Raw genomic sequence first — 25,414 nt, forward strand, 5'->3', positions numbered from 1 at the left:
TTCCCTCTGGCAAAGCATTTGGTAGTGACATAAACCCTGGATTCATTCCTGAAATCCAGCAGCCAGACTAACACTCTTCTGTTTCTTTCAGAGGATCTTACCCTCTTGGGATGGGTTTCCAAACAGCCAAGGACAGAGGGCTTTTATTTTTCTAGTGCAAAAAATGACAGTAAAAAACAAGGCAGCTGCTTCTAATTTCTGGGATCTCTTGATAATTAACAAAGGCATCATGTCTTCAGCTTCTTAATGTTTCTTACATGACTTCTGAGGCTCCTTCCATCTTTCAACATTGTCCTTTTTTTCCACAGAAGTGCAGTTCCAAAGACACTGACAAATGCGCTGTGATCATTTTTCCATGACAGCTTGCCTATCCCAGTTGCTTTGGGACTGCCTCAGTGTGCTCTGGTCACCACTTGGCAGCATCCAGCTGGAGCTCACTTGGGTTGTCAAGGTCATGGAAAAGATCTGGCTGTTCTTATAAATAGACATGAATTGAAAGATGTATGTAAATTCTTTGCCTTTGCAGGAGATCATTAATAGGGCAACCTGTATCAGTTTGGTCCATTGAGTTCATATTTAAAGCAAACACAGAAGGTGGGTGTGTGGCACTCTCCTGGGAGTCTGGCTTTATGCTCATCTGAGGGGAGCAGAATCCCATTCCTTTCAGACCCAGCCATTTCATAGGAAACTTAAATCTTCTGGCAGATGTTTTAAGAAGAAACACTTTTTTTGCCAAGGGAAGAGAGTGCATTCTCATCACTTTTTTTGGCTGTTGCAGCTACATTTAAGTTCCTGGATCCTTCTGGATCTATTCTTTCTGGATGACCAGCTTCTTTGGGAATGTTAGAACAACCTATTACTGGTAGGATTTCTTTTTTCAGATGTTTTCATTCCTATAGCAGTCACTATTTGGTCTCTGCTGAATGACAATTTGAAATAAGAAAAATCTTACTCTGGATTAGCAATATAAAATAGACATAAAATATTCAGGAAAAAAACAGCGATAATTTAAATATAAGGCTTTATCAGACAAATCACTTTCCAAACACCTTCCTGCGATGATTTTGGAGAGACTGTTTTTTTGTAAACATGTATAGAAGCTAATCATTGCATTATCTGAGCTTGAATCTCAGATTGTAGGAATCTGAGGTTCCTACAAGGTCTTGTATGTTTCAGCCTGTCAAGGTGGTTTCTAATAGCAGTAGTACCTTAGGGAAAAATCTTGATTTTGGATGCATTTTCTTGGTCTGTTTATCAGTCACTTTTTTCTATTTTGCAGTGTGTTCAATCTTTTAAAATCCCACTGATTAGGTAATTGGATTGAAATACGATAGGATTCAATTCAGATTCCTTAAGTCATTACAAAAACCAAAACGGATGTTGCAACTTTAAACTGCAGATCTCTGGACTGACTGAGTTTCAATTTTCTGGATACAAAAAACTCTGGTTGAAAGTCATCCACTTTGGACAAAATAATATCTACATCAGAGCCAGAATGACATTTTTTCCTAGGTATTAGAGCAGACCCTGTGGGGTAAGGGAACCCCACAACTCTCTTAGTGCTTCAGACAATGGGTGAGGTTCAGGTGGAGTCCAGGATGTGCGCTGTATCTGTCTTCTCTATTCGTGTTCCAAATCAGATAGAAATAGGAGCTTGGATCTTTTTCTTTCCACCTGTACATGTTAATGAATTTTAAAGAAAAAGTAGAAAAATGTGAGTGGAAATACCCTTCTCTGTATGTAAGATGCTAAATCCTTTCTGACAGTAAAGCAATTTATCATTTACCTTTAAAGACTGAAACCAGGACAGCAAAATTATATGGGCTGACCATAAAGTCAGCCCTTGCAGGCATGCTGTATATTTTGAACCCTCCTTTATTGTTTTATCTGGTCTTAGACTGTCAGCTTTTGGGATAAATGCTGGTTTTACTCTGTGCAGTCTAAAAACCGTCAAAACAGTGTAGCTGTGATTCTGCTACTGCCAGTTTGATGAATAAATAAATAGATAAATTTATAAATAAATAAATAATAGCATCAGGAAAGTCAACAAACAATCTGAAATCACACCAACATGGAGGAAGAAAAGAAGGTGGAAAAGTACTCTACTCTTTATGAGCAAATTACTTAAAATAGGACACAATTTTATTAGATCACTGAAATTTTTTGCAATATGCCATCTTCAAGTAATTTCAGCTTAAGTTTTTGTCATCTTTAACTCATTCCTTGTTGAAGACATTGCCTTGAAGACATCACCCAATACTACTGCATAGGAACCTTTTTCATTCTAAATAAATGTTTTCAACTATGGTTCTTGTGATTCTCCTTCATACCAGTGCATTCTGTGTCTTTCTCTTCAGATTCTGAATATGCTTTCTGCATACTCCAAATTTCTGGTTCTTAACACCATCCTGATTGTATACTATATACTTTATGATGCTCAGAAATTTGTCTTTTGTTTCATTTTTCTCAGCCAAAAAAAATTGTCCTGATAAATCTTACCTTTCTTACTGTTTATTTTTTTTCTGAGATCACTTACTGCCAATACAATGCTCGGAAATTACTAGAAATAGATACTGCAAATACAGTAGGTGTAAAGATGTAAAGTAGCTTCATTGCACTGCCTGTTGTCCTAGTTTTCTGAAAATTCCAGTCAGAGGAGTGGAATAATGACTGGTTGTGTTAAGCAGGTTTTGCACATTGAGCCCGTAAGTATGAACATGGTTTTGCCTTATATGGGTCAATAGCGGCTTTTAAAAGTCTGGAAAAAATTTAATCTAGTAGTCCTGATTTTAATCTGATAATCTACCCATCATTAAATCTATGAACTAAACTATTCTCTCTCTTGTAAGAACAGCATATTCTGTGAACCATTTCACTGTGATTGCTTTGTGTGGTGAAGTGGTCATGTACCTACACTGGACAAACACAGCTCTGAATGGGAAAAGCAGTATTGTATGCATATGTATGTGCAGAAGTACATATATGGAACATGCAAGGACAGTTTTAAAGATTTTCCTATTTAATGAACAATATGTTCCACATCCAGTACATGGTGGGGGTTGTTTTCTTTTGCTGCTATTTGTTTTGTGACCTTTGTAAAGTAATGTGAAGCCCTATTTCATGGCTCCCTCCATAAATTAGATACTGAAATGCCCATTATTCAAGTAACATTAAAAAATATGAGTTATTCTTTAGTATATCTCACTATGAAACTTAATAGAAAGACTCACATTTCTATTTCCCATCACACATTGTGAAAGTGCATCTTTCACTCTAGGCTCATTTAAATTAAGAGAGATAGCTTTCCTGCCAGCTGCCTCTAAACTTTTAGACACTCTTTGCAAGCCAAATTTTATTTTTCAAAGGTTGATTGACTGATTTAGAACTCTGTGGCAAGGTCATCAGGTATCATGACTTCATTCTAATTGCTTTTTGACAGTGTAATAATTCAAAGGTTGAGGTTCTGGCTGAATTCATAGGAAGCACCATAGGCTGAGAAAGACTGAATCACACTCTTTGGTGCCTAAATCAGTTCCAGTCCTTAACTAATATTCTCTGAGGTGTATTAAAGCAAGAATGAGCTCATTTGAATAACAAGAAAGCCTATAATTTTTGAGACTTTAAAACTGCAGACTAAATGCTTTGGCTTGAAAAATTGCTATGATAAGCAATGTGCCATATCAGCTTCTTGCCATAATTTAATTAATGTCACAACAATGCAATAACTAAAGTTGTAGTTATAAATTTTGTATTTATGAGCTCTATTCTAAAGCAGGAAGAGAAACTTTTGTATGTAAAAGACGGCAGGCTTTAGAAGGCTGTATGTACTCCAGCCACAAGAGTTACATCAGAGGATTGTGTAGTTTTTTTGACCCACTGCAGGATATCCTGCTGTTTTCCACAGGATTGCTCAGTGCATTGTATAAAAGTCCTTGATTATACCATAAGCAGTGATTTGAACTGGGGACTGTAGTAAAACAGTGTGTCACAATTCTGTCCAAGATTTATCTGAACACCATAATTAAGAAAAATATGTTGCTGCATCACATTGATTATGGTATGAATCTTTGTCTTAGTGTTGATATAAACTAAAGCTCCTGCATTTCCTTTGACAATATCTAGACAACAAAATTTTTACCTTCAAAGTATTTCTAGCTTAATGTAAAACTCGCATCATTCCCATGCACAAAAGAAATCCTTCAGAGCTTTGAGAGCTTTAGATCTGATTCCATCTACTGCCTAATAATACAGTACTTTGAATCTATAGACATTTTGTATCATGGAGAAAGATACTGTAAGGTTCTGTAGCTACTACACTGTATTTGGTAAATGAAGGTGGGGGTCCAAATAAAGTGAGGTGCTTCTCCCCTGCCCCAAACCCTGACCTGCAAAAGAAATGTTAAAAAGCATTGAGGGTATTTTTTTGGAAGGGCAGCACTCATCCATCTGGCTGGAAAAATATTTTGGAACAGTTTGTTTTCAAGCAATGAGTAAATTACTTAAAGTACTTATCAAGACATAGAGAAATAGATTACTGGTACTGTGAACTGTTCTGGAAAATTGTAAATCCAGTGTAGATTATGTATCACCAAATTATTTTGTTGTATCAGGTCCCAGTTGCTGTGAGGTAAGTCAAGATGTCTACTTTTCAGTACATGTTTTGTGATGTAGGCTACCTCTCCTTGCTTTGAGTCACCTTGGCCCATCACCATTGATTGCTGAGGCATGTGAGTACTTCTAACACTGGCAGGCAGCAGGAACCAGCTGCATGGTAGCTATCAAAATAGTACATAAAGGCCTCGAGGGTCTCATAAGGGTCTTATAATAGTTTCCATGACATTATGACATTTTAGAGAATGTTCTTTTCACTTTGTTTCCTATTTTTTTGTGAAAATGACTTAAATGTTTGTATTACTGAATCAGAACAACAGAGTGCAAGAAAGGTGTTGGAAACTGTTTCAACCACTCATTTGCCTTATGGAGTGTTTCTGGCTGCTTCCTTTAAGCCCTGGAAGAACCTTTACTGTTTAAATTCATGTTAGAGAATAGTCAATAATAATTCTCCAAAGAAGTTCTTGAAATTACTAAAACACTATACATCATCTTTTCTAAGTATTTGCAAATTTCTTCTTTGGTTATGGCAAACTAATATTAATCTAGCAGTCAAATATGTTGGCAAAATTCTAGAGGAGGAAACTCCAGGTATTGTACTCACTCAAGGAGCTACAGTTGTAAAAAATGAATTCACCTCCTTTATTCCTGACCTTAGAAAACTTGGGAGAGTATGGATTTGAGTATTGATGCTAAATATTCAAGAAGCATACTAGTGAGTTAGGCAACCAGTTTTTATCAGCACTCTAGGAATTTTGAGACCCAGCAAATATTTTAAGGGGTGGAGTGGATTGATCAACTATGTATGAGCTTAGTCACGTTGCATGTTCTTTTCTAAACAATCAACTTCCTGTATTTCACACCCATTCATTCAGAAAGCATATGCTGAAGTAAATACTATTTTTTTTACATTGCAGTGTACATCAAAAACCAGAATCACTATCACTACAATTTTATCATGTTGTATCTCATGCATTAGGATATTAAATTGTTTTGATATTAGTGTTCAAATACAGTATCTAAATTAATGTCAGTATATCTTCAGTGAGAAGCAATTCAATGGGCACAAGTTCTTCAGATCACTGAAGCGTACTTTGAAATTCATAAGTAACTATGCTTCTACTTAGTGAAGAATTTGGTCATTTGCATAGAAATTAACTTCAATGGGATTTATATATGCTCTTAAGCGCGTATTTCGGTGAACTGATGAATGTGGATTGGATTATACGTTGTGAATAAGTGAAAATTCTGAGGATTTTGGACCTACAGATCTCTCCTGAGCCACTAAATGCACTCAGTGGCACTCCATATCTCCACAGGTTGCAGAATTAAGGAGTAAAGAAGATTTGCCTTATAGCTGTCAGTTTGTGTGCTAAGATGCCTAGAGATTGCCTTAACAAATGCATAATGTGTAAGACTGACTGTGAAATACCAGTCTCACTGTTGCTAGGGATTAGGCTGAACAGTATCCTTGCTCAGGTAAATGAACTACACACAGGGTTTATTTTTGTACTGATGATGGAAATTACAATGGAATTACAAACGTGACAAGAATTTTTGGGTGATCTGGCATAAGGCCCTCTTTCATTCATGTTAAGCTGTAATTTCCTTTGCTTCTCCTCACTTCTGCTTTTTATGAGTTGATAAATAGTGAACTTCTATTTATTGGTCTTCCCACTGTCCAATCAATTTTTATTTCTGCTTGTAACCTATGCAGCTTGGATAGGAATTGTGCAGTCGGCCCTAGGCTCCTGACACAGGATGGTTTATAAAGGCAGTGCTGTTACAAACACAAAACTCGGTCCTGTCCTCATCATCCTGACTGGGCGTAGGCACTGAGGTCTTGCAAAGTGTCAGTCATCCCCGGGGGCCTGAACTGTGTGTGACAAAGGATAGCCCCTGTGCAATTGTGACTCCAAAAAGAGTAGTAGTATATAAGGGACCTAGTTTAGAAATAAATATGGTAAATGTTTTGGTCAGCAACCAGAATGACCTACACTTAAATGAAATTACTTCAGAATGCATTAAATATGTGTGCCTTTCATTTGAGGATTCTCCAGGTAGCAAGATGTTATGATGTAGTTTAGCTGCTTACCCCTGTGTATTGATTATATTTTGACAGACTTGTCTTTTGATGCTATCTTTCTTCCTTGCTAAGTAGCCTAGCATCCTTTTATACTGCTTTTTAAGAGAGAAAATTCTGTCTGTAACATTATTTGTTGAGATTTTTATCACAAAGAGTGGATGTAAAACAGAAAAGTTCTAATAACAACACTTGATCTATGAGCAATATTGGGCTTAAAGAATTTCCATTGGGCTCTGATGTTCAATACTAATAAAATCTTTGAGCTTTTTTGGTGTATTTTTTCTTACTACAGGAATTTATATATATGTGCACTCTAAATATATATACACTCTAAAGTTTGTTCTGACAACACACTTAAATATTACATTGCCATAATGATCAGTTATATATAATGCTTACCAAATAATTCCAAAGTGTGCCCATAATAACCCTCTTTGTACAGGATACAGCATTTTCATTAATTAAGTGGAAGTAATTGCAAAATCATTGCCAGTAAAATTAATGGATGACAAAGACTGAGAGAATAATGAATATTTCTGAAAACAGGCAAATAACACAGAATAACTGGAATTGCTGGTAAATTAGACCTATTGAAATTATATTGAAATATAATGCACTGCAAAGGTGGAGCACATGTTCTACATCTGAAAGGGGGATCTACAGCTATGATTTATTTCACCAAATCTCAGACAGGATAAATGTGATCACCTGAGCTAGTTGCTCTAGATTTCTTTATGGATAAAATGGAGAAGAATGAACACACTTTGTTATTCATCTGACATATTTTAGAAGCCTGCTTTACGGTAATAAAGATTGCACCCAGAGAGTGTTTCTATTTCATATAGAAGGGTGGCCCCAAATACCTACATTTGATCAAATGTATCTCAGAGTGGGTGTCTGATCAGAAATGGAAAACATTGTGTTTTCCTTTGGCAGAGAAGGCTAATGTGACCCTTGAATCTATATAACAGGGGAGTCACTAGGAAGAATGATGTCAGTTTTCTTCACTATAAAATATTTATGAGATTGCCTGTGCATCATACAAAATAGAGATGCGGTGGTCTTTGAAAAGGCTGTTTAAAAATGTGTGTGTCTTAAAGAATCACAGAAATTAATAGCTGAAATGGGATTGCAGTGAAGAAAAATAGAGTATGACTGACAGAAATACAATTACTATTTTCTGCTGTGCAGAATTGTGGACCTGACACATATCAGACTTGCAGCTGTAGAGGTTAAGAATTGTTTGTCTGTTTACTCCTCTTACGTAATAGTTTGTCTTAATTAAATCTAAGCTGGATTTATCTATGTCCCATTTAATTTTCTTAAATTAAACTAACTTCTTAAAATAGACTTGCTGGTCTTAATTTTCTCTTTATTAAAATCATCTCATTTTGATAAATTTCCCACAGCTGTTTTTCATGTCACTTTTAAATTTCTGAGTAAATATAGTAATGTTGTTACTAAGTTGGATAATGTTAAGGGAAGGTTATTCATACTGCCCTGTGAAGTTGCTTGTGTTTCTGCATTACTTGTATGCAGGGTCCGGGGAAACCTTCATCTTGATCTCAATGCCTAAGTAGAGCACTTAAATGGAAATGGTGTGAAGAAGTGCTAAATTTTCCAATATTTATACGATTTAGAGTGCTACTAGCCTGTGCAGTTCTTACACACTTCCAGACACCAGAGTCAGTAATCCATGAAGAGCTGGTATTGATTATGTGAGGGAATGCAGCCTGCCTAATACTGAGCAATGTACTGCACAGATTCAATATGGCATCCAGATCCAACGCATCTTATTTTACTCTGAGAATTCAAAAATAAAAAAGTACAAATTCAAATTGTTCAGAAGTTGAAGTTCACCCCCTCCCAATAGCCTTACAGGGAACACAGTGTGTTTTTTGTCTGCAGAGTACCTTTGGAATTGCTGTATGTCCCAGCCACTCTCTTCAGAGCCATGCAACAGAAAACACAAGGCTTCTGGTGAGGACAACCTTACATGGGTTGCAAAGGATAGATAAAGGAGAATTTGTGAACTTGGCATTATTTTTCATGGAGCAGGGCACAGGCGCTTTTAAAACTTCAGAAATCACATGGCAATCTTGAATTGTGACAGGACTGTGTGCGCCGATAATTTCACATACTTGTAGTTCTTAATGAAGTACATTCACAAGACTGAAGGTGAGTGAATCTCCAACTGAAGCTGTAGGCTTCTGTAAACCACAGTCCTCAGAATAAGAGATGAGAAATCTTTGATTCTGAGTTTAAACTTCATCCAGAAAATGTTTCATAGGAGATGAGCTCAGCTATTTTGGGAAAGCACTCAAGTGTGCTTTCTTTTGCTGCGTCTGTAGCTGCCTGCACCTGTGATTGCCCAGCAGGCCCTCATGCCCTTTTTTGCTCAGAAAAACTCATGTCAGAAATTTAGTATAGCTGCAATATCACAGCTTGCATATTACATTTTCTCACTGACACTTTTCTTCATCTTTCTGAAAGGGAAACTTCAGAAGATGTGCAGTGTCTTTACTCATTTAATGCTTGTCTTTGCTGTCTAGCAATGAGCTACCAAGTTTACTGGAAACAAACACTCAGTAGCTCCTGCACTTTTAAATAGAATCAGAAATAGAAAATCATTATTTATGCTTTCAGAGTATCTGAGATCAGTTCTAAAATGTCATGCTCAGATTGAAATGTGTATGAGCTCCTCTGTTCTGTTCAGACGCACATCTGTAGTTGCTTACATTTTTAGAAATTTTTAAAAATTAAGCAAATCATAAGCAATGGACAACAATTTTATGAAATGTTTAGGTATTTGAGATATCCACAGCTTTTAAGGTGTTAAAGTATTACAATTCAGAAAATTTAAAAGTTAAAGCTTACACCAAGAAAGAGAATAGGGTTATCTGCTGCTGTCACACAGGATTATTATTATTGTTGTTATTATTATTATTATTATCATCATCATAATCATCATTATTGTTAGTTATTGTTATTATTTAATAGATTTTGTGTTCAGAAAAATCTATTATTATTTACTGTAATTTCTCAATCTTGGAAAAATATCATAATCAATAATATTTCTTGTTAGACCCCTAATTTCTATATATACAACATGCAAACTAAGGTTTATATGTTTTTATCCTTTGTAAAACTGACATTTGCTGGTGGTTACATTGCACTCTTTTAATCCATTTGTGTATTTAGAAGAGCAGATAGTGGTCAGGAAGAATTTCAGTCCTTCTTTTTCACTTATCTAAGGGTAGCCTGGAAGTCTAATACCTGCTTATTTCTGCCTATGTGGGACTGAATACCTGAATACTGAAAACAGGCATATAATGAAGGTGCCCTTGGACACACTTCAAATAGGAGGAATGCTGGGAAGGAAAAAAAGTATAGGGGTTATTTACCACTTGGATTTTCTGGTCACCACTTCTCCCTGCTCTGAAGGGAGGTGAGGAGAGCTTCATGGTTTCCTCTCTGTGGGCAATGTTGCATTTGTTTCTCTACCTCCACCTATGAGAAGAAGAAAGAGGAATGTTATAGAGAGGACTGAAAATCCATGTCTTTATCTATACTGTAACCTAAATAGGAAAGGAGAACTAGTCCATAATCAATCTTTCCAATGATCAGGAGGGTTTTGGAGGTGCAGTATACAATGAATGAGCAGTGGAAGCACTTTTGGGGAGAGGGCAATGGTACTTACTGGTTAGCATGTGCTTGTTTTGGTAAGAGAAATATCTTCTCTCAGAGGACATGCTGTCCACATGGGAATCTTTTAGAAATCAGGATTTTTAATGCTGGGATCACAAAGAGCAGTGATCACTAACAACGTGTGTGAAAGCAGTGGTGCCTGAAATTAATGGACAGGGAACACTTTTAGGAAGTATAAGAAACAGACAAGTAATCGGGGGAAGAGGAGTGGTATGAAGGAACAGGAAGGAAAGAGAAGCATTTATCTGTAGATTTGTAGAATTTGTAGATTACACTCCTTTCCAAGGAGAGTTCCTTTATGGATGGAATGTTTTCAGGAAACTCAAATAACAGAAAAGATAGGGAGAGAAATAATTCTTAGATAGAAATACTAGAGAATGGAACAGGTGATTATTTTCAAATGCTTATTTCTGTGGTGTTTGATGTCTGTACTTGCTTTAGGAGATGAAGCTTTATAATAAAAATTATAATTATAAAAGTTATAATAAAACTTCCTATCACTTAATCTAGAACTGCAGATCGTTTTATATTTAACCAATCTTCAAACAGGTTACAATCCTCATCAGATACCCTACGGTTTTCTTATTTCTCTCTCTTTTGTTAATGCTTTGTGAATAGACTATATGGTTTAATTATTTTATGGACCGAAACAAAACCAAAAATATTTTATTGTTCTGAGAAGCAAATTCTTGTGTTTAGTGTCAGAGTTAGAAATAAGGAAAATAATTAGGCAGAAATTGTCAGCTCTTCCTTCTTTTTCAAAAACCTCTTTTTTTCCTTCAGTTGGTGCTCTTTTCTATAAATGAAAAAAGTCTGTCTTTAGTGTTGGCAGGTCTGCACACCTGGAGGTTTGACTGGGAATGTTTTCTAGAAAGAGATGCCTTGAAAGGGAGTTACTCCATGGAAAGCTGTATCTCCCGTAGCTGTTATTGCCATGCTCTTAGATTGAATTAAACTGTTCAGTATAACATTTAATCATGTCAATTATTTTCATAATTCTGACTTCAAGGCAGCTTTGTGTTTTTAGCTGGCTTAATCATACTGCATGGCCACAATTTTCAAGGTGTTTTCCAAGGGAGAGAAATAACTTACCTGGAGAAAGTTTATTAGGATGCAAGGCAGTGTTCCCAGTGACAACTTCTCCTGGTTGTTTTGCAGCCCCTACTTGGCTGCCTGTTTGGAAACAGCCTTCTTACCCAGATCTAGACCATTTAGGAAAGGGCAGCTCTTCTTTCATATATGGAAATCTGATGAAGAGCAGTAGAAGTGTGAAATGCCAAGCTAGCCATATCTTTCTTTGTTCTTACGTCAGCCAATCCCTAAAATGCCTCATCTTGAGAACACAGAAAACATCTAATTGAAACCTGTGACTCACATCTTTTCCCAGAGCTCCTGCCCAGCTCCCTCCATCCTAAACTCTCATACAAAAGGGATAAAGACCATGAATCCAGAGAGGACTGGGAGATTATTGGTCCAACAGACATCTCTATTCTCTACCTGGATATGAAGCCAGTGATGACTTAACCCTGTGCACTAGTGTGAATGTTGGAAACCCCAACCTTGCCCTGCTTTATGCCGCTAATTAAATGTTAGAAGACAACAGTAACTCAAAAAAGCTGCACTAGACAGAGAAGGATTAATCTCATCTGAGTGAACACTTTAGTCATTCACCCATCAGTCTTGCTATGTGCAAATTCTTTGGCCTTGCTTCATAGTTGTTCTCCTTCTTTCAGTTATAAATCTCTCAGTTCCTGTTTTTCTGAGGTGTTAGTTGTTAGACTTACAGCATGTTAGCGAAACACTCTGAATGATACTTGGGCAAGTAAGAAAGATAACTTAAAACATTTTTTCTGGTTTGGTAGCTCCTTAAACAGAAATCTTCACAGACTTCATTATTAGTATCTTATGGGCTGGATATCTTGTTTAGGTGAGTCAATGAGCAGCGCTTGAGCCACAAAGGCGTTTTAAAGAGATTGTTTCAGGTTAACAGGCTCTGTTCAGAAGTAGATGTAGTCCATAAAAACCAGCAGAGGTTACATTGGCAGTAAGAGGTTCAGTGTGCATCTACGGCAAAGCTGGAAGAGGGCTGTGCAAGGTGTTGATAAAATTTCTGTGGTATGAGCTGGTTTGTCCTAACATTCACCTTATGCCTGCTGGTGGCAACTCAGCTCTGCACAAAATTATTTCCAGGTGATCATTTTGATCAGGGAATTGATTGTAAGGGAAATTCATGTTCAAAATTCAGTGGGGTCAGGCCACCCTCCTTGTTAGGCCCTACAGAAGGGTAGGGCAGCTGAGAACAACCTTGATTTAGTCTTGATTTAATCATCCCAGGAGTCCACAGAGGTCTGCTGTTTCATGAAGCAGATGTAAAGCCAAAACTGCAAATTAAATGTGAGACTGAGTGTTGAATCTCACTAATTTTTTTTCTGAATTTATGGCAAATGGGGAGCAGTGGAATAAGAAAACGAGGCAATTCTAAGCAGTTCCATATTATAAGCTTTTCAGTGGAAGTACTTCTGTGATTCCTGGTGAGCATCTGTTGGTTACAAAGTGCTTGGTTAGATTTTAACACACTTCTCTGTTCCTCTGCAGGCCTCTATCCCTGCTGAAGGCTGATCTTTTTAGAACTGAATTTAAAATATTCCTGCAAGACTTAGCACTTAAGAAAACTCTAAGACAAAGTAGCAGTGCTTTTATAAGGAGAGAGCGGTAATGAACTGCAGTGTATTACAGGCCAGATTTTTAAAGATATTTATGTTCTATGGCAATGGAAATCGAAAAGCTAGATGCTTTTGGAAATCCCACAAGATGCTTAATTGCATCTGTAGATGCTTTAATGCATTTGTTCCAAGCAGTTTGCCTAAGGTTCTGTTAGTCACCGCTACATAGCTGAAATGAGAAACTTTCTCTTTACTGCAGTAGCCATTAATAATTTTTGCTTCCTTTATGATAAAGAGATAGGAAAATGTAACTGTTTGTAGAATCCAGTGGACTAGGGAAGAAATAGTAATATTTTATTAAATGAAAGTTTAGCTTTTTTCTGAGTTGTAGACTTCTCCTGAAACCTCATGTTTATAACTGTAATAGATGAAGCTAAACTCCCACTGTTTGTCTTTATAATCATCATGTGATAAATCAAAATTATTTGCAAAATTCTTTTACAGTGTGCTAAAGGGAAGTCTTAGGTAGCATGTCTTTGAAAAAATTGATCTCTTCAAGGCATTTTGATAGTAAAACCTGCTTTTATTTCTTTTCTTCTGGTTGATCATGTTCTTGTTCCAAACTTAATATCTGATTGGAGTGCTTAATGTTTCCAAGTTTGCCTTTGTTTTTCTTTATATCATCTCATTTGCTTGCAAAAACAAGGTAAGTGTGAATTCCAAGTGAAATGGGTTTTTTTTGTGTTTACAAGAAATAGCAATACACTCTCTACACATAGCTTTTAACAGTGAAATTCTTTTACCCTATTTTTCATCATTACTGCATATTCTCATTTTACTCTTTTTCTCATTATATGCATTTTTTTCCATTAACCAGGATGCTGAGAAATTGGCTGGTGAAGAGCAAGTCTGGAAAGAAGTCAAAGATGCTGTAAATGCAGTGAGATATCCAAAATCAAAAGAAGGTATCCTTTCAGTGGCAGGGTACAGTCTGTCATTCAATTGTGAAAAGATCCCCTTAGTATGCAGTTCATCTCTTGAGATTAAATATTCTTACATTTACATCCTTTTTATTGTAATGTTTTTTATTCCATTTGATGTTTAAAATGTGTAAAGATCTTAATTAATAATAGAGTCCCTGATTACTTGGAATGGAACTGATTCGTGGCACTACAAAGAATGTGAAGGGGTATTTTGGCTCTGATTTAGATTTCTGCTATCACAGCCCACAGTTTCATATAAATCCACTTCTAAATGAAAGAAAGCTTAATTTGGAATGTTGTTAAATTCTTTGTTCCATTACTCTCAGTGTGAATATTTAAAGGTTCTCATTCTTTGCACAGCAATGACAATAACAAGGAAATAATCACAGACAGGTTCACAGCAGACATGATAGCATCTTTATAACAAGATATAATAATATATAATAATAATTGAGAATAATTAAGCAAATTGAATGAAATGATCTTGCACTAATAAACAGAACTGGAGTCTAATGGCTGTCATGTAGATATTCAATCCAATTAAAGAAATTAGTGAACAGCAGCAACCAAGAAATGATGAGCAGAAGAAAGGTGGAGTTTTTTACTAGAAAACTATGAGTTTATTGATTTCTTATCTTGGTCTATTAAGTGGAATTTCTCTGACTGGGAATTTGACCTGTTGTGGCAAGATGCCTTACCATTTTCAGAAACACAGGCTTTCTCTCAAGCTAAATGAATTTAATCTTCCAGTAGTCCTTTTTGGTAGCACAAAAAGCAAATTTGTATAGTGATATTCCAGGCTGGAAAGAAGTGATCACAATTTATACAGTAACAAAACCCCCAACCCATAACACTGAGTTTGTTTCTTTCTAATCCAGAGAGATTAATTTTTTAACAAAGGGGAAACAATCATCTCACCTTGTTTTAATCTCACATGGTTTCTACTTTGTTTTAAATTCCTTTGTAGTCACTGGATTGAAACAGACAGTACTGAAATAGATCTTCAGGGCCCATGTTTCAACCTGCATGTAAATTATAGATATGCAGCCTGAAGTTGCAATAGTTCTTAAACTATGCAGTCAGAATACTGGTCCTATTTAATGTTTTTGTATTTAATTGCAGGAGAAATTGCATTAATGTATTTTGCAACTGTCTTTAATTAAGATTACTGATGTAACTGATACTTGAAAATTAATCAAACACATGGTAATAGAAGGTGTCAGGACTGGTTGGAAAAATCTATTTTTGCTGTCTCTTCAGCTTCTGTTCTCAGTCCTGCACTATTTGAAATGTGTCATCTTTCCTTCCACTGCACCACAATACCAGTGTGAACTGACATGCAGTGGCGAGTGCAGCATTGAAGAAGGAACTTGACTTTTGTCTACTTCCCAATAATGAGTAGAAAACCTTCCTGGCAAACTGAGGCACATAATTATTTGTTCCTGCAAACACAATTTTTTAAACAAATTAAACCAACATTTTCCACAGTTGAGAAAGCTGGTGACTCCCACACTCTGCCAATATATCTACTGATTGTAACTGATGTGATGTTGTAATGCTAAATTTAAAGTTAGAGCTGTTTTGGTCAGTCCTCCTCTACTCCTGGGCAGAGACAGGACAGGCAGCTCTTTAGTACTGTTGTAGCTGATGGCAGGTTTTCTAGTTTTGCAGTTCTACATACCTGCAAATTTGGTCCCAGGAGATTTTGTTATATAGCACATCTGCTATCAGATGTTAGTGAGTGAACAAAGCAGAATAATGAGAAGTAACGGCAGACATACTATGCATCAGCTAAAATGGTAATCTTTCAAGAATGTCAGTGGTTTGTACTTTCTACAAAAATTGTATCAAGTGGAAATAACATCCCTCATTCTTTTGGGGTTTTATCCTTAATCAGTTGTAAAGAATACATGGATGTTTGCCAAAGATATAAAGGTTAAGGTGCAATTTTATAATAACACATTCCTTCCCTTATATGGCTCTTTCAATCCAAGGGCATGAGAGCAATTCACAAATAATTAGTTTCGCCTTGTAACAACCATGCTATAAATCTTGGCCCATGGTTGTCACATTCTTAAATTTAAGTATGTAAATATTCCCATGTTCAAGACACACTAATTACTTCATCACAGTCATTGTGCACTTTAAATTCATTGCTGGACTAGTATGAATAGTACTTGCAATAATTTGTGAAGATAACTGCTGGACTTCCTTGAGCTGATTGTGTGGAAAGGGCTATAATACAACCAGTGTATCACTTCTCTTGCTATAAGTCTAATTTTTTCTTTATCTCATTTCTTCTTACTTATGTGAGTGGTATCCTTTTGGAGTTTAGACTGCATTCTGGGACTCCCATGGGTACAATCACAGGTGGTAATACTCATTTGAAAACTGCAAGTTCTGGAGTTCAGATTAGATGTGGTCAGAGAGAGAAGAGTCTGGTCCACAGAGAAGTCAAATCAGTGTAAAATGTAATGAAAAAAGTGATTTGTGCTAAGGAATATCCAAATAAAGTGAGTGCAAGGTTATCTTTCCTCCATTCCAAACTCACAAAAAATCTTGTTGCATTGGAGGTGAAAATCTCCTTTACTGCCAAGATCATTAGTCCTGAACTACAGTCAGACATCAAAACTGTGATGCTTTTCTTTTCATGCATGAAACGTGCAGCTGTACATGAAAAAAATCCCACAATGATCTTCATGACTGTTTCAAGGAGAAAATTAATTAATTTCAAGAAAAAGTTCTAATTTCACAAGAATTCTAAAAAATTGGACAGCATAAAAGAATGAGTCATTATTTTAAAATATATATTTTTTTTAAATTCTTTTTTTAGCTGCTGGGACTTTTTAAAATAAATTTCCATGGACTCTTGCCCTTGGCTTTACGAACTGGAGTATCTTAAGTAAATAATGTTTCAGTACTTAAATGAAAGTTATTTGAATTTCTGGTATGTATTAAAATTGCAATTTGTCATCTTTCTTTTTCCATTTATTTCTAAAATACTGCCTTCTTTAGAAATCATTTTGCTACATGTAAACAAAACACAGTTACCTAAGCTACCACTTCAGCATGTAAGTACGTTTTCAGGAATTGTAGCAGAGTCTGGAATGATGGTAGCTTTTCTATTTTAATGCTTTGAGGCTCTTATTCCTTGCTAAACAGCATTTAGAAGTTGTATTTTTGTTTGATTAAATGTATTTCTTTAACTAAGACAAATAACAGAGTGGAAGCATGTTCTGGCAAGATGCCAGAATCTCTTGAGCAGCAACAAGGGTCATCTACCAGACACAAATATCTATCAGCTGAAAATGCTTGACTGTGCCATGGATGCCTGTATTAACCTTGAATCATGGGAAGAAGCATTGTATTACGGCAGCAGGACCCTGGAACCATACAGGTAAGGGATGTAATTGGTTCAGCTGGTCCCAAAGATGGGAGAGAGCTTCATTACAAGTGAAGACTGTGCTTCATCTTGATGCTTCTTACTGTTTTTATTTCTTGTGTAAATCTTGCATTGCTTTCTAGGTTAGTGAATGAAGCAGAACACTCATTCTGCTTTCACAGTCAGGCCGAAAGCAAATAAAAGGATAACAGGAACTATAATAATAACTATAATAATAATAACTGATATTATCTTCTTGCTTTTTCATGTGTTCAGATGCTGCCCCATCTCTGATCAAAAACTGACTTTCTGTTTCAGGCTCCATTGACATGAGGGTATCAGTGTTTCATGCTGAGGTGGGGCAAAAGTGAGGGACAGGTAGCTGGTTAAAATAATGTATATTCTCCATATACTTCATACATAGATTTTACAGAAAGAATAAAAAAGTCTTGCGAAATGCAATTTCAACTGAAAATTAAAAAGCTCCTGGTCCTTATTTTAGGAAGAGGTCAAGGTGGTAAAGTACCTTGCTTTTCTTCTCTCCTTATCAGTACTTGTTCCTGTGTTATGTGCTGGGAGGGTGTCTGAGTCTGAAGGTCTTTTGTTCATAAGGAAGGATGGTCTAGGAGACCATACATCATGTGGTAAGGCTCAAATCTGATCGGAACCTGGAGCTGTAATATAACTTGGGTCATCTAGTAGAGAAAGGGCAGGTGCTTCTGCTTTGGTCTGTGTTCTAAAAGCTTTAGAAGATTCACATCTTTGGGTTCTGAATTTTTTGTAATTAAGTGTAAGCCTGTGCTGAGCGCCCAGGTACAATGTCATTGACACATCAATGTTCATTCTCAGTAAGATATTTTTTTAGAGCATCCATTTTCTCTCTGTTGGTGCACCACGTGATGTTTCAATACAATGTGTGATGTTGAGAAGCGTGAGGGGTTATGCTAGAGCTGGACAATATGTTCTGCTGTGAATATGAACATTTCTTTTCCCCAATCAAATGGAGATGCCATCAGCATTCAGCATTTTGCCCGAGGAAATTCCATATGGCAGCCTGTTTCTGAAGAAAACTCAGAGCTTCACTTGAGAAGCATAGTGTTTCAGAGCTTTCACTAAAACGTGATCATTGATAAAACCTGCGTAGGCTATGGTACATCACAGCTGTGGAGTAGCTCTGTGTTCATCATAAGTATTCATTTTCATAGAGGAGGACATGAGTGCCTAAAAATTTTCACATTTCTTCAGGATGAAATTAACGTTGTACAGGTCCCACTTAACCTTTTATACAGGGCTTATGTAGTACTACAGCAGCACATGTTTCCTGCCAGTGTTCTGCCTTGTGGCATACTTCAGATACAGAGTAGCCTACAGGTTTAAATGTTCCCTTATTAAATTAAAAAAACCCCAAACCTCAGTTGTTTTGGGTTGAGTTTTTTATAAGTTGTTAACTCAGTTCTTCACAACTGAAAACTGAGAATTTTTTTTCTGCAGACATTTCTGAGAGCAGAGCTTAGAGTGAGACCAAGTGCAATCTTACCAGATAATTTAATAAAGCTTTCTCTGTTTTGCTTGCTGAAGTGTACCATAGTTTTCAAGCTGTTTTATGCAGCAGTTTGGAGATGAGAGATTCGACTATGCATCCAATTAGTATCTCTTAAGGTAATAATTATTTACATGAGATATTCGACCTTTTTTGCATCTTGGAGGGCTTGTCGTTATTCACTCCTCAAGCAATAGCATTATTTAAAAGAGACTTTCAGTTGTTTCTTTTTCTTTATATCTTCAAGTCATCACTACAAGCTTTGACACACCTGAAACAAAATCCACAGTTTCTCATTACAGCAAATTGTGCCCTAAGCAGCAGGAGAGCAAATCCTAGGAAATCCTTTGGGATACATTGAATTTCTCCTGTTGAATCAATCTACTGCTTGGCTGCTCCTGCAGTTCCATTATAGCCTACCTATTTTCCTTTCCTCAGCTCTGGAAAAAGTATTCATACAGATCTCCACAGGGAATCACCTGAGAATTCGCGCAGTCCATATAAATAGGAAATCATTGTTACAACTTTAAAGGCTCTGGAGATTTGGTCAGAACCAGTTTTAATTTCAGGTAATGTGTTTATTGTGCATTTTCCATTTCTTTAGCAGCAGGATTAATTTTCAGTGCTGTGTGACACATTGTATCATAATGCATGATTTCATTATGATAGTTGCTAACTTTTTCAGAATCGTCCACTTCATGTAAGTGGCAGAGACAGACATCTGAACAACATAAAACTGATTTGTCATGCTGAATACCAGGCCTTGTGTTTTAGGTAGCAATACCAATCTATAAGCAGCATTGTTCAGGACCTCTGAAATGGTTTTAGCAAAAAGAAGGGAAGAGGTAGTGTCTGGCAAGACAAAAAGCTGCCTTCTCCTTTTGTGCCAGACCATAGCCATCCATTTTTTGTTAAAACCTACAACATGTACTTTCACTAAGTACATGAATAGCCTAAGCCAAGTGTATCTACATGGCTTTTCTTGTAAATGCCACATTAATAGCCTGTCTGTCCAAGAGCCTTAACCAAAGTTAAGATATTTGCCTAAGTGAAAGCTGCCCCATGTCATACTCAGCACTCAGCAGCTTGCAAAAATAAACTTCCTTTCAAAAATCCTCATGAGCCTTAACCACAGAATAACAGAATATCAGCAAGAGGTGTTACATGGGTTTGTCATGTCTCAGTTAGCACATTCACACTCTGGTCTGACTGCTGCTAGTGAAGGATCAGATTCAGAGATACTGAGAAAGACAGATTTCCCTTAGGTTACCTCAGAGGAAGGATCCAGCATTTAGCCCTTAAATTACTGACAAGGCACATATGTTCTGGGGATTAGGTTTGGGGTGTATTTTCCCCTTGTCTCAAGTATTCAGTGCTTTACACTGCTGCCAGAGAGTGGAAAAATGCATCTGTTATAAAACTCTGCTGGATGTCCTCAGCTATTGTGACAAGGGTAAGAACAGGAAAAGAAGTAACTGTGTGACACCGCAGGCTCGCTGGGCTTACCTGCTGGGTAACACCATGTCACCTCTTTGGTGACATCAGGACATCAGGTCTGGCGAGATTCTGATATAGAGACAACAAAAATGTTCATCGATTTCTGCTCTGCACTGCTTGTAATCCCCTGCTGAATTTGAAGCTAGTGTAGAAATCCCACTGATTTTCAGATGGGTTGTTTTAATTAACAGCCCTTCATCTCCAGTGCTGCAGCGTTAGAAGTAACTGGAGGCCTTCAATATTAACAAGAGAAAATTCCTTCTTTTCATCCTGTACAAAAGTATTGTGCAGAAGTGCTGCTCTGGCTCTTCACCCAGCAACCCTGCACATCCTTCCCCCTCCATCCCCTCTCCACTGAGTCAACACAAACTCAGGGCTTGTGCAATGTGACTGCTCTGATTCTGGAGTGGGAGGGAGCTGGGTAGGTGCAAGCACCCCGTATTCGTGTTATCTGTGCATCATTTGTCTGCCCTTCTACCTCCTCCTACTCTCTATCTCTTCCAGTAATACTTTTTAGTAGCCCATTAATTCACCTTTTGTCACTGACTGAGTTCATTCAGGGAACAGGGAAAGCAATCCCAGTGTGTGCAATTTTTGATTGCTCTGCAAAGGGCTGTGTTTAAGAACAGTGGCTGGTGTGTTCTTGTTTATTTCTGAGAACATGGTTGAATTTTAATTGGGTTAATGAAATACCAGCCAGGCATTTTTGATTTAGAATTCTAATTCAATATATATGATGGTCTATATTTTCTGAGTATGTGAACTTCAATCAAAAGGCAGATTAAAATTGATGGTTGCTATAGTATCCTTTTCTTGAGCCATGATCTTGTAAAAAAGCCAAAAAAAAGCTGTAGAACTTAATATTCTTGGAACAAACTCTGAACCTATTTTCTCTTCTTCAAGAAGGATTTCCAATAAAGAGTCTTTCTTTTGGTCTGATATTTCCCCTGTTTTGAATGCATTTAGAAAAAAAAATCCTATTTTTATAGCTATGTGTTTTGCAATACACATATGATATATGCCATGACGGGAAATATTTTTCTTATCAAATATATACGGTTCCTTACTGAATTCAACAGACTTCTGAGTACTGGCTAGTTCTGAGGCACTTGAATTTACATTGACATTTACATTTGCAAGCTAGAGAGCCAAAAAAAATCCTCAAAATTGCACTGCAGTGATAACCAGGGCCACTGGGGGATGCTACTGCTTAAGGGTTACAGCCCGGATTCGTCTCCAGTTGGCACCCTGGTTATGGGAGGTCCCCTGGGGGTTCGTGCGTGGCTGCCGGATATCTGAACCTAGAGACAGTACTAATTCAGTGACCAAAGTTCAATGTCTTAATCATAAACCATCAGTTGTAAACATAAATCTTACTTCTGGGATCACCCGAGAGGGAGAGAAAAATGTCAAGGTAGAGAAAGCAATTTAAGGAAATAATGAAACAAAGAACAGAAAGAATTAAATCTTTCTTATTCATTTTGCTGGGGTTTTAGAAAATGCCCACGGCATTTAATGTTTAGAGCAAAATGTGTCAAAAGAAGAGGAAAACCCAGTATAAATAAGAGAGTGTATTGTCCCTGGTTAATTATAGGTAATTCTTCCAAAAGACAGATGTTTGTAGCAATATTTGCACTATTTTTGGCTTCAGTGTACCTGTTTTGTTTATACAGAGGGAGAACGCTTGTCACTGGGTTGATATGTTTAGGAATTCCTTAAATCATATCAGCAGTCCACTTCTGTATTCCATTCCTTCCTACCTCCTCCCCTCCAGTCCCAACAGCCTCTTCCAAAAAAATTAAAAAGGAAGGTTTCACATCTGAAGTCTGGTGCCTAAGTTATCTATGACCTGATCAATGCCTTTCCCACGTAGAAAATGGATTTTCTGTTTTTCTGGTTGCTTGCTGTGTATGTCTGCATAGCACCATCACCTTCAATTCTTTGGTTCTTTCCTAGTTGTTTTTCTTGTATGTTTCTGTTACAACTATGAGTTGCCCCCCAAAGTGATACTGACCTGCATAATCCTCAATGACTTCCATAAACTCACAATCACATAAGTGCTCCACCTTCTACCTTTCTTCATTTTCACGTATTGTGCATATGGGTAGAAATTCTTACTATTCTCTCCAGTCGTGCCAGCTGTTTTCTGGGTATAATTTTGATGTCACTGGCTTGTCCAATATAGTCTATCACACATAGGTAGAAATTCAGCAATAGCAATGTTAATTTGCAGTACCTTGTTCAGTGTAAACCACATTTCTTGGGCTAAGATTTCCTTAAATAGCTTCATTGCTGCAAGACTTTTGAGTCTGTGTATGTCCGATGTATCTGTAAACTAGTGCTTATTGTCTTCACTTCTTTTCAGCTTCTAGTTTCAGGTTTTAGTTTCTAGTTTCATCTTTCACTTATGTCAAGAGCTATTTGAATTTTAGAGATAGTGATCTCCTAGGGATGTTAGCGAACTAAATCACTAAGTTTCCCAGAGTTGCATATTTCTCTGACACAACTACAAGTGTTGGTTTCTTCATCTCTTACACAGCATTTCCAGGTGTTCTTAGATTTCAGAGATCTTGAAAGTTCTGTGTTCTTTGCAATGATAACTTCATCTGCAAGGATTTCTTTTGGGTTTTTTTTACTGTAGGATCACTTTCAGATTAAGATGGACCATTCAGAGGTTCATGCTTTATCTCAAATAAGGATTTCGGTCCCAGTCTGTCTGCCTACCAGAGGCAAAAGATTCAGTTTGGTTTTGTTGCTTCTTGATCTGTTTTTTTCTTTTTTACTTAAGCAATAATAGCTGGTATTTTTGTGTTGTAATCAGGGTATCTTGGGGTTTTTTTGTACATGCATTCTTGTACAGTAAAGTAAGGATTTAATGCAGCTGTTACCTTTTTCTGCTTTTGTCTGTTTGCTATTACACTCTAATTAAGGGACACACATAAAAAACCAGAAACAAATATATATGCATGAGCAGATATTACAAAGACTTGTTTGCTGTGAAAAAAAATGCAACATAGTTATTCATTTGGAACAATTTTGAGAACAATTTTGGGGAATTCACAGTGTCTGTATGGATTTTGCTGAGAAGAAAAGGGTGGAGCTGGTGGCATACAGATTCTAAACAAAGCCTTGGTTAGAACCTGAACTTAAATGGGGTTGGGAAGTGATTTCAAGGGAGCAATTAACAGTTAAAAAATAGAGTAATATGAAACATCTATGGAGTTTTGGATTCCTTTGACAGTCACTGAACATTGCTTTTCAAAAGCTATTTTAGAGGCAGAAATCATGGCGGAAGGGAGAAAAAGGGGAGGAGAATTACTTAAAAAGACAGATAAATTATAATTCTATCTCTGATGAAAGAGAAGGAAAAGAGAGGGCACGAAGGAAATAAAAGGAGAGAAGCTGTAAGGAACAATACATTCTCTGAGGGGAGAATTAGGAAGAGTCTGACTAGTCATAAAATTCGTATTTCTTTGTTTGAATAAATTGTCAATTTGAGTTGAGGAAGCAGGGAGAAGAGACCTGGCAGTACTTCCAAGGAGGAAATCAATTAAGAGTTTCTCATGGTGGAAATGTGAACAGTAGTGAAAAAGTAAAATTGTGATATTTAAGCAAGAAAAGAGATAATAGAGATAAAGGCTGAAAAAGATGAAAAGGCAGTATTTTTTCCCTACTGAAAATTCAGAGAAGTTACTGAAAAGGAAAACCATAGTCATGAAGAGGAAAGGAGCCAGCAGATAAGGAGAGGAAAGAAACTGAAGAATGTAGTTTGTTTAAAGGGTGAATCAATGTGAATGGGCAAGGAGAGTGAGAGATGGAAAGATGGTGCTTTGAAGAGGGGTGTGCAGAGCCTGAAAATCGAAGGAGGTATTGTCAAACAGGAACTGTGACAATGAATTACTAAGTTCCTAGTGAGATGATCCATCCATCAGGGAATCCAAAGAATGAAGATCACAGAGGTTCTGTAATAAAATAGGTGATACTGAGTAAAGCTGAAATTTCACAGACTGATATTGACAGGAAAAGGAAGAAAAAGATAAGAGCATGCAGATGAGAGGAAAATGTAAGTTCCTACAGTGAGCAAATCCTAGAAACCACATAGTTTGTGATGTGATGGTAGACTACAAGCTCACTGGATCTTAAATTTGCCTGTTATTGAGTAAAAGGACTAAAATTGTTGTGGAAGATCTAATTAGGAATGCTTTACCTGGATATACCTGAAAACCAGGAATAGCCTTATTTTTGGGTGCATAACTTGACCTTTCTTAACAGGTTCATGCATACTCCTGCCCACCATACCAAATCTCTATGAACTATATTTTACTTGACCTGGTCAAGGTCTTTGAATCAGTTTTCCTTGACCCCATAAAACCAGAAAATCCAGTCCTTCTATAGAAAGAGCATTGGAGGCATCGAAACTAATTCTGAATTATCTAATCCTGGTATGACAACCAACATAGCCACATTAGGATAGCACTCTGCCTTATATAATTGGCAGTAGAATTGTGCCACAGATTATCGATAACTAAGCAAACACTACTTGTGCTACCTCATAAATACAACAGTTTATGGCCTTCAGAAATTTAGTCCATGCCTAATCTTTTTCTTACTTACCTGAACAACATCTAATATTGGATTATGTAGCTTCAAGTGAAAGAGTTGATGTTGTGTTGACCTTCTGGTCAACTGTAAAACCCTTCCGCATGTATTCCCTTGGCTGCCACAAAAGGTACTTCCATTCCACTCTGGTTTTCTGTTAGAAATTCTATCTGCTTTAGACCAGAATCCAAATCACTGTCTGCTGGTGTCCAGCCCTGAGATGTTTTTCAGCCTTCAGATAAACTAGTTCCATGGTTAAGGAGGTGATTCAATGCTTCTCCTCTCCTCTTCCCCTGAGTATACTGGAACCTCTTTTCTCAGGTTCACTTTGTCATTTTATCATCA

The 25,414-nt window shown here is 36.9% G+C and overlaps 1 protein-coding gene across 5 annotated transcripts in view; it reads left to right on the forward strand.

Moving 5' to 3' along the window:
• SMYD3 (SET and MYND domain containing 3) overlaps window positions 1-25,414 on the forward strand; it is a 405,436-nt gene that overhangs the window by 339,385 nt on the left and 40,637 nt on the right. For all 5 annotated transcript variants that reach the window (XM_015623163.3, XM_033512601.1, XM_033512603.1 and 2 more), the window contains 2 exons: window positions 13,946-14,033; window positions 17,274-17,448. In XM_015623163.3, coding sequence (XP_015478649.1) covers window positions 13,946-14,033; window positions 17,274-17,448 — 263 coding nt within the window. The remainder of the gene's footprint in view (window positions 1-13,945; window positions 14,034-17,273; window positions 17,449-25,414) is intronic.

This window comes from Parus major, chromosome 3, assembly GCF_001522545.3.
Source record: "Parus major isolate Abel chromosome 3, Parus_major1.1, whole genome shotgun sequence".
Taxonomy (NCBI): domain Eukaryota; kingdom Metazoa; phylum Chordata; class Aves; order Passeriformes; family Paridae; genus Parus; species Parus major.